The sequence below is a fragment of the Salvelinus sp. IW2-2015 genome, unplaced genomic scaffold, assembly GCF_002910315.2.
Source record: "Salvelinus sp. IW2-2015 unplaced genomic scaffold, ASM291031v2 Un_scaffold1010, whole genome shotgun sequence".
Lineage (NCBI taxonomy): Eukaryota > Metazoa > Chordata > Actinopteri > Salmoniformes > Salmonidae > Salvelinus > Salvelinus sp. IW2-2015.
Genome location: NW_019942685.1, coordinates 340,738 through 351,323, shown reverse-complemented (window position 1 = coordinate 351,323; position 10,586 = coordinate 340,738). Strand labels below are relative to the sequence as shown.

Genomic DNA, 10,586 nt, shown 5'->3' with positions numbered 1-10,586 from the left:
GGGTCAACCAAGTTACGCAGTTCAGTTCACTATCTCACAGGATATCTTCAGTTCGGAGATTGAAACACAGTTCTGGTAGACTTCACTAGGAGGGTCCCCTACTATGAACACAGTTCTGGTAGACTTCACTAGGAGGGTCCCTACTAGGAACACAAGTTTGTAGACTTCACATAGGATGGTCCTACTATGAACACAGTTCTGTAGACTTCCAACTTGGATGGTCCCTACTATGAACACAGTTCTGTAGGACTTCACTAGGATGGCCCTACTATGAACACAGTTCTGTAGACTTCACTAGGAGGTCCCTACTATGAACACAGTTCTGTTAGACTTCACTAGGCAGGGTCCCTAACTCATGAACACAGTTCTGTAGACTTGCACTAGGAGGGTCCTACTATGAACACAGTTCTGTAGACTGCACTAGAGGGTCCCTAGCATGAACACAGTTCTGTAGACTTCACTAGGAGGGGTCCTACTATGAACAGCAGTTCTGTAGCTTCACTAGAGGGTCCCTACTATGAACCACAGTATCGTGACTGACAAGACATAGAGTCTACTGAGAGGATAAGAGGGTCTCAATGGTATTGATGGCAAGCTTGCAGAAGGTTTGTTACAGAACAACAAGAGCTCACATCTCTTGTTTAATCTCAGTCTGAAATGGTCTCTGAAAGCCTGAGGGAACAGAAGGGAGGACTTGTATCAGCGTATAGTTCAATATGTTTCAATCTCAGTCTGATATGGTCTCACATTGACAAGCCTGAGGAAGCAGAAGGGGGCTCAATTATGTTTTGTATCAGTTAGTCTTTTACCACATTGTCACACACACGATCCTGTCTCTCTCCCTCCCCTCCCCTCTAACAGACATGGTGGATACCGCTCCTTGCATGCACATGGGCATCAGTCTGACCCTGTACACCTGGAGAGGCTTGATGACAGTTCTCACTCTCTGGATATGAACCATTCAGCACCCTGGATACACTAGCTGGACTACGCATACAGGACCCACCACTCCAGCTACAGACCCAGCCCAGGTCCACATACCCAAGCAAGCACAGTACAGCCCCAGACCCACCCAGGCCCACCACTACCAAGCCAGCCACAGCCCCAGACCCACCCAGGCCCACCACTACCAAGCCAGCCACAGCCCCAGACCCACCCAGGCCCACCACTACCAACCCAGCTACAGCCCCAGTCACCTCAGCCCTAGACCTGGCCAGGGTTACCAGCCCTGCCCCAGCCCTGGCTCCAGCCCTGCCCTGGGCCACCACCTTTCATACATGGACCACATGTACAACCACAGCAAGGTTCAGGAGGAACACGGTGAGACCTGTTCTGAAGGTTGTATAAACCTCTGTTTATGTCTCTCCTATCCCTCAGGTTGTATAAAGTTCTGTGTCTGTTCTGTCCCTCAGGTTGTATAAAGCTGGAGCCAGAGTCTCCTCCCCAGCACTCAGACAGCAGTCCTCTCTACTCCAAGCTACAGGACGACACCACCGCTTCCCTACTCAACATAGAGTGTCGAGTCTGCGGAGACAAAGCTTCTGGCTTCCACTACGGAGTCCATGCCTGTGAAGGCTGCAAGGTACGACTACTGTGTGTTTGTGTCTCCTTATTTCTCCTTTGTTTACCCGTGTGCTGTAACCTCACACCCTAAAAGAGGCTTAAACTCACGCTGACAGACAGGGTCAAAAGTTGCCTACTCTCAACCAAGTTAAACATTTCTTGCACTTCATGTGGGTCTGTCTGTCACTTTAACCACAAGCCCATACATAGTTTCCTTCCCCGAGCAGCACAGCCTGCAATGGCAGAACATCTTAGACTGACACGTCTCTGAATAAAAATAAATCATACGAAGGGCGACCAGAAGTGTGAGGCATATTTCCACCGTTCATTCTCTGAAACAGATCCTATCTTCCGATAAATATGTGCTTACTTTCAAGAAAACATAAAAGTGTGTATAGTCATTAATGTATCAGTATACTTTGCCAGTCAGTGTGGTTAGCAGTATGTGTATCTACCGGAAGGCACAGTGTTAGCATCTACTTCAAGGCAGAGTGTTAGCAGTGAGTCAGTATTCATTGTTCTATTATCTTGTGGTACGTTAGTATGAGGATCAGGATAGAAGCCAAGAGCTGCTGGGGTCAGCCAACCAGGGTCAGATGTTTAAAACATTCTTTATTGAGGTGGAGCCTCAGAAAGAGGAAGCTGGGGAGAGACTGTTGGGTCCTTGAAAGTCACTATATAAATACTATGTATTATAATAATTTTTATTTGTATTGTTAATAGTATTATTGTTGTTATTGTGTTATTATTGTTTGGGGTGGCAGGTAGCCTAGTGGTTAGAGCGTTGGGCCAGTAACCGAAAGGTTGCTGGATCGAATCCCCGAGCTGACATGGTAAAAATCTGTCGTTCTTCCCCTGAACAAGGCAGTTAACCCACTGTTCCCCGGTAGGCCAAACCCAGACAACACTGGGCCAATTGTGCGCCGCCCTATGGGACTCCCAATCACGTCGTGATACAGGCTGGATTCGAACCAGGGTGTCTGTAGTGATGCCTCTAGCACTGAGATGCAGTACCTTAGATCGCTGCGCCATTCGGAAAGGCAAGTAATAATAATACATAGTAAATAAATCAGTACTCACAAGAATAAATGTCTTCAATTATAGAATGAATCAATTAGCTGCAGTAGTGACATCTGTAAAGTTTTCCTGCTGCCCTGGAAGCCCTAATAAATACAAATACAGGATAGTTTACATAGCACACTGAAATAGTAGCCATACACACAGTAATAGCAGTGTAGTACAACACATGGAATACTTGTGCAGTAGAGGCAACAGTGGTGTGGCTGTAGAGATGTGCGAAGAGTCATCTTGAGACAAGACCATGGAGAGAATAGATACTATATTGTCCATTGGTTAGAACGGAAATGTGTCTTATGCTTCTCCAAACACCCTGCAGTGCAACATCCCTGGCTAGAGAGCAAGTGGGGGGTTAAGGGCATTGCTCAAGGGTACAATGGCACAGTTTCGTCCTGGGCTTGAATAATTGTAGTCATGGCACCACACTCATTCATTGGTCCTGTAGTAGTCCTAGCCCTAGAGCAGTGTTTCCTGATCCTGGTCCTGTAGTAGCCTAACCCAGGAGCCGTGTTTCCTGATTCTGGTCCTGTAGTAGTCCTAGCCCTAGAGCAGTGTTTCCTGATCAATGGTCCTGTTAGCGGTACGTCCTAGCCCTAGAGCAGTGTTTCCTGATCCTGGTCCTGTAGTAGTCCTAGCCCTAGAGCAGTGTTTCCTGCTGCCTGTAGTAGTCCTAGCCTAGAACAGTTTTTCCTGATCCTGGTCCTGTAGTAGTCTAGTCCTAGAGCCATGTTTCCTGATCCTGGTCCTGTAGTAGTCCTAGTCCTAGAGCCATGTTTCCTGATCCTGGTCCTGTAGTAGTCCTAGCCCTAGAGCAGTGTTTCCTGATCCTGGTCCTGTAGTAGTCCTAGCCCTAGAACAGTGTTTCCTGATCCTGGTTCTGTAGTAGTCCTAGCTCTAGAGCAGTGTTTACGGATCCTGATCCTGTAGTAGCCAGGCCTAGAGCAGTGTTTCCTGATCCTGGTCTGTAGTAGTCCTAGCCCTAGAGCAGTGTTTCCTGATCCTGGTCCTGTAGTAGTCCTAGACCTAGAGCAGTGTTTCCTGATCCTGTAGTAGTCCTAGCCCTAGAGCAGTGGTTCCTGACCTGGTCCTGTAGTAGTCCTAGTCCTAGAGCCATGTTTCCTGATCCTGGTCCTGTAGTAGTCCTAGTCCTAGAGCCATGTTTCCTGATCCTGGTCCTGTAGTAGTCCTAGCCCTAGAGCAGTGTTTCCTGATCCTGATCCTGTAGTATCCTAGCCCTAGAGCAGTGTTTCCTGATCCTGGTCCTGTAGTAGTCTAGCCTAGAGCAGTGTTTCCTGATCCTGGTCCTGTAGTAGTCCTAGACCTAGAGCAGTGTTTCCTGGTCCTGTTAGTAGTCCTAGCCCTAGAACAGTTTTTCCTGATCCTGGTCCTGTAGTAGTCCTAGTCCTAGAGCCATGTTTTCCTGATCCTGGTCCTGTAGTAGTCCTAGCCCTAGAGCAGTGTTTCCTGATCCTGGTCCGTTAGTAGTCCTTCGCCCTAGAACAGTGTTTCCTGATCCTGGTCCTGTAGTAGCCCTAGAGCAGTGTTTCCTGATCCTGGTCCTGTAGTAGTCCTAGCTCTAGAGCAGTGTTTCCTGATCCTGGTCCTGTAGTAGTCCTAGACCTAGAGCAGTGTTTCCTATCCTGGTCCTGTAGTAGTCCTAGCTCTAGAGCAGTGTTTCCTGATCCTGGTCCTGTAGTAGTCCTAGCCCTAGAACAGTGTTTCCTGATCCTGGTCCTGTAGTAGTCCTAGCCCTAGAGCAGTGTTTCCTGATCCTGGTCCTGTAGTAGCCTAGCTCTAGAGCAGTGTTTCCTGACCTGGTCCTGTTAGTAGTCCTAGCCCCTAGAAACAGTGTTTCCTGATCCTGGTCCTGTAGTAGTCCTACCCTAGGATGACTAGTGTTTCCTGATTCCTGGTCCTGTAGTAGTCCTAGCCCTAGAACAGTGTTTACGGATCCTGATCCTGTAGTAGCCCTAGAGCAGTGTTTCCTGTTCCTGGGTCCTGTAGTAGCCCAGCCCTCGGGCAGTGTTTCCTGTTCCTGGTCCTGTAGTAGCCCAGCCCTCGGCAGTGTTTCCTGTTCCTGGTCCTGTAGCAGCCCAGCCCTCGGGCAGGTTTCCTTTTCCTGGGTCCTGTAGTAGCCCAGCCCTCCGGCAGTGTTTCCTTTTCCTGGGTCCTGTAGGTAGCCCAGCCTCGGCAGTGTTTCCTGTTCCTGGTCCTAGGCACCCAAATGGGTTTTCATTTTCATTTTTGCCTTAGCACTACACAGCTGATTACATTTTTAAAATGCTTTGTACATTGATAGTTTGATTCAGCTGAATAGTGTCAATTCATACAAGTACATGAGAGTATGGCTAGATGTTACACTGTCCTTCTCTCAGCACATTTCAAAGCTGCAGGCTACAGTTAAATCTAGACATGGTTTCCTCTACGTAATCGCTCCTCTTTCACCCCAGCTGCCAAACTAACCCTGATTCAGATGACCATCCTACCATCCTGCTAGATTACAGAGATGTAATTTATAGATCGGCAGGTAAGGGTGCTCTCGAGCGGCTAGATGTATATACCATGTCGGTCGCCAATTCAGATTTGCCACCAATGCTCCTTATAGGACACATCACTGCACTCTATACTCCTCTGTAAACTGGTCATCTCTGTATACCCATCACAAGACCCACTGGTTGATGCTTATTTATAAAGCCCTCCTAGGCCCCACTCCCCCCTGTCTGAGATACCTACTGCAGCCCTTATCCTCCACGTACAACACCTGTTCTGCCAGTCACATTCTGTTAAAGGTCCCCAAAGCACACACATCCCTGGGTCGCTAATTTTTTCAGTTCGCTGCAGCAAACACTCAAACTGGACAGTTTTATCCACAACTCTTCATTCAAAGACACAATCACGGACACTCTTACTTATAGTTATGGCTCCTTCGCGTGATGTATTGTCTCTACCTTCTTGCCCTTTGTACTGTTGTCTGTGCCCAATCATTTTTGTACCATGTTTTGTGCTAGCTAGGTCCATTATATGGTTAACTGGGCAAGCCACCCCATCACCTTTCACAGGTCGCAGTGTGAATTACACATTTGGGGCACAGACAAAGGGGAGAGGGGAAGGGGAGCTAGCTACAACTTGTTGATGGCGCTCACTACAATCAAAACTCACTCCACACAACAAGAAGTGGTCAGTGGCCAAGATTCAACAGTTCTATTTATAAGAAAGAGCTGATATGAGGGTTGGAGAGATATGTCTTTACTGGTCTTACTGTCACTTGTCTTGAAGGGGTTAAATTGCCCGAACGGCACCAGAACATCAAGATGAAATGTATTTAGAATTTTATTACAGTAATAATAAGGTGCATAAAAACTAAAAGCAGATTTACCTAGCTCGGTTGAGACCCTAGGAACCTCAAGTTAACCAATCCTGTGAACGGGCTAGGAACCTCAAGAGTTAACCAATCCTGTGAACAGGATAGGCAACTCCGGTGTCTATACTTCAAAAGCAAAGTTAGATAAGATGGAAGTTTATGAAGTAGGGCCTTGTAAACAAAAAGAGAGTCATGTAGAAATCTATGGGTCTTTAGCGAAGTCCAGACAACTTTTTGAAACAGGATGCAGTGATGAGTATCAAACCTGTCACCTGTAACAAAACGAAGGGCACTATGGTAGATGGCATCTAAAGGTTTAAGAGTAGTAGCAGCTGCACCTTGATTAATAATATCACCATAATCAACAACAGATAAAAAGGTTGACTGTCATGAACCGGCTCGAAGTTCATAACAAAAAAGGGTGACAACGTGGAGATAAGGAATAACAAAATATATTTATTAACTGAAGTAAACTAAATACAATTAACAATGGTGTGTGTAGTCAGTAGTGTAAGTGAGTGTTTGCGTGCATAAATGTGATAATGAGGGGTGTTGAAAGGTGCCAAAGCAAACAAACAAACAAACGAACGAACGAACGAAACGGCCACAAAAATGCAACAACCACACTATCAGTGTGTCTGCTTGGAGAGAGTCTCTTCAATGAATGGGGAAGAGGTGTATTTATCCTGGGACACACCCAGCCCAGGTGTGTCCCGTGTCGCTGACGACCCTCCCGGCTCCACCCACCAGCATCCTAATAAGGAAAACAAGCGGGAGAATTCGGCAGACAGTGGGAGGGTCGTCACAACTGAATAACCTGCTTCCTACTGCTTAGAGCAAGGCATAGAACCACCAAGAGAAAAAAAACAAAGAATTGTCAAGTTGTGCCCATTCACAATTAATCTTTTATCTTATGTTTGTCCCTTCTCTAATAAAACCTGTGTGTCTCTATGTCCAGGGGTTCTTCCGTCGGACCATCCGGTTGAAGCTGGTTTATGACCACTGTGACCTGCACTGTCGCATCCACAAGAAGAGCCGCAACAAGTGTCAGTACTGTCGCTTTCAGAAGTGCCTGGTGGTGGGCATGTCTCACAATGGTAAGAACCAACATTACAATCAATCAGTCAAATGTATTTATAAAGGGGCCTTCCGAGTGGCGCAGCGGTCTAAGGCACTGCATCGCAGTGCTTGAGGCGTCACTACAGACCCTGATCCCAGGCTGTGTCACAGCCAGCCATGACCGGGAAACCCATGAGGCAGCATACAATTGGCCCAGCGTCGTCTGGGTTAGGGGAGGGTTTGGCCGGGATTTCCTTGTCCCATCGCACTCTAGCGACTCCTTGTGGCGGGCTGGGCGCCTGCAAGCTGACTTCGGATGCCAATTGTACGGTGTTTCCTCTGACACGTTGGTGTGGATGGCTTCCAGGTTAAGCGAGCAGTGTGTCAAGAAGCAGTGCGGCTTGGCAGGGTCGTGTTTCGGAGAACTCATGGCTCTCGTACGGCAGTTGGAGCGATGGGACAAGACTAACTACCAATTGGATATCATGAAATTGGGGAAAAAGGGGTAAAAGTACAAAAACATATATATTTATAAAGCCCTTTTTACATCAGCAGAGTGCTTATACAGAAACCAAGCCTAAAACCCCAAACAGCAAGCAATGTAGATGTCGAAGCACGGTGGCTAGGAAAAACTCCATAGAAAGACAGGAACCTAGGAAGAAACCTAGAGAGAAACCAGGCTCTGGGGGGTGGCCAGTCCTATTCTGGCTGTGCCGGGTGGAGATCATATTTTACAAAAATCCGTGCCATTTAGTATGATATGTTAGGTTACATTACATTGACTAAACGTAACATCGTAAATGTACATCCGAGACATTAATTCGTATGTTACATTTTATTTTTATAAAAATAAATATTTCACCTTTATTTAACCAGGTAGGCTAGTTGAGAACATGTTCTCATTTACAACTGCGACCTGGCCAAGATAAAGCAAAGCAGTTTGACACATACAACACAGAGTTACACATGGAATAAACAAACATACAGTCAATAATACAGTAGAAAAGGTCTATATACAGTGTGTGCAAATGAGGTAAGATAAGGGAGGTAAGGCAATAAATAGGCCACGGTGGCGAAGTAATTACAATATGGACAATAGGTTACGTAGACCCCTTTCCTTAAGTAACAAATCGCCCTCGAGTAACCTCAAGGGTGCAATGTTATTAATATGTCATAATTAATCAACATTGTTTAAAAAAAACCTGCCGATAGTCAGCTGTTGTCAAACGCTTTTCTTTTTCAATCTTCTGTGATGTATGTAAAGTGTAATATTGGGACGCAAACTCAAAATTGAATGCATTTCAACTCTATATCTGACATGCTACAGGTGTTTTCTTTTTGACATAAACAAAAGCATACAGATATGGTTAAAGTAGATGTGATTAACAGTACCAAGAAACACTGATGATTTAGTAAAACGTTCAAACGAAAGGAGGGGTGGATGGGTAGGCGTATAACAGAAACGTGCGTGTTCAAATCTCATCACGGACAACTTTAGCATTTTGGCTAAATAGGAACTTCGCAACTACTTTGCATGTTAGCTAACCCTGCCCCTAACTCCGAACCCTAACCTTAAAATAGAACGGGAGGAGATGGCTGCCGTTTTACTTCTCCTAGCAGACTTTGCTATTTTGTTTTTTGTTTTCACATTGTTAGTAACTTATTTTGTACATAATGTTGCTGCTACCGTCTCTTATGAATAACTTTTTTGATATCAGAACAGTGATTACTCACCTCCAACTGATTGAAGATCTGTTCTTTAATGAGTCGGACGCAAAGGATATACTGCTTCCGAGACCAGGCCCAAATCCCAGTTATTCGCATGAAGAAAAGACGGAAATACAGGGGGTGGAGATCGGGGTGCCTTGTGAGAATTCATTGGCTAGTGGGTTACCCATCTCTACCATCCATTCTATAGGGCAACGTGCAATCACTTGAAAATAAACTGGATGATCTCGAACAGTACACTGTAATATCTTATGTTTCACTGAGTCGTGGCTGAACGACAACACGGATAATATAGAGCTGGCTGGGTTTTACGTGCATCGACTGGACAGAACAGCTACGACTTTGTCAATAACAGCTGGTGCGCGATGTCTAATATTAAAGAAGTCTTGAGGTATTGCTCGCCTGAGGTAGAGTGATAAGCTGTAGACCACACTATCTACCAAGAGAGTTTTCTATATTTTTCATAGCCGTCTATTTACCACCACAAACCGATGCTGGCGCTAAGACAGCACGCAACACGCTGTATAAGGCCATAAGCAAATAAGCAAATACATATCCAGAAGCAGTGCTCCTAGTGGCCGGGACTTTAATGCAGGTAAACTTAAGTCCGTTTTGCCTAATTTCTTCCAGCATGTCACATGTGCAACCAGAGGGGGGGGGGGGAGAAAATAAAAAACTCGACCACCTTTACTCCACACACAGAGACGCGTACAAAGCTCTCCCCCGTCCTCCATTTGGCAATTTTCACCATAATTCTATCCTCCTGATTCCTGCTTAACAAGAAAAAAGTAAAGCAGGAAGTACCAGTGACTCGCTCAATATGGAAGTGATCAGATGAAGCGGATGTTATGCTACAAGACTGTTTAGCACAGACTGGAATATGTTCCAGGATTCATCCAATGGCATTGCGGAATATACCACCTCTGTCACCGGCTTTATCAATAAGTACATCGACAACGTCATCCCCACAGTGACCGTGAGTACATATCCCAACCAGAAGCCATGGATTACAGGCAACATCTGCACTGAAATCTTATTCTTCTACATGCAATTCACATTTCCACAAACGTCAAAGTATTTCCTTTCAAATGGTATCAAGAATATGCATATCCTTGCTTCAGGTCCTGAGCTACAGGCAGTTAGATTTGGGTATATCATTTTGGGTGAAAATTGAAAAAAAATGGGCGGATCCTTAAGCTGTTTTAAACATGTCAACATTCACAAGACTGTGGGGTCAAACAGATTACCAGGACATGTACTCAGAGCATGCACGGACCAACTGGCAAGTTACCACCATAGTCCCTGTGCCCAAGAAAGCGACGGTAACCTCCCTAAATGACTACCGCCCCGTAGCACTCATGTCGGTAGCCATGAGGTGCTTTGAAAGGCTGGTCATGACATCAACACCAAACCCTAGACCCACACAAGTTCTGACCTCGCTGCTTTCTATTCCCCAACTCCGTCTAATCCCGACATTCTGTGCGTCCACAAATCAACGTAACTCCACTGAATCTGTTATCTTTCATCTGAACTATCTGTTGCGATCGGGACATCAGTTATTGTTGATTTAACCTCTAATTCCTCCCAAACCCGGATCCGGGAGCACCCCCCACAGTAAAAAAGCTGACTAGCATAGCCTAGCATAGCGTCACAAGTAAATACTAGCATCTAAATATCATTAAATCACAAGTRCAAGACACCAGATGAAAGATACACATCTTGTGAATCCAGCCATCATTTCTGATTTTTAAAATGTTTTACAGGGAAGACACAATATGTAAATCTATTAGCTAACCAC

At 45.7% G+C, this 10,586-nt stretch overlaps 1 protein-coding gene across 3 annotated transcripts in view; it reads left to right on the top strand.

Moving 5' to 3' along the window:
* The first annotated feature begins 1,171 nt into the window (after positions 1-1,171).
* The window catches only part of pparg (peroxisome proliferator-activated receptor gamma), a 55,124-nt gene continuing 45,709 nt past the window's right edge, over positions 1,172-10,586 (top strand). For all 3 annotated transcript variants that reach the window (XM_070438548.1, XM_024136769.2, XM_070438549.1), the window contains exons 1-3: positions 1,172-1,320; positions 1,413-1,582; positions 6,960-7,098. In XM_070438548.1, the coding sequence (XP_070294649.1) occupies positions 1,278-1,320; positions 1,413-1,582; positions 6,960-7,098 (352 nt within the window). In that variant the 5' untranslated portion in view covers positions 1,172-1,277. The remainder of the gene's footprint in view (positions 1,321-1,412; positions 1,583-6,959; positions 7,099-10,586) is intronic.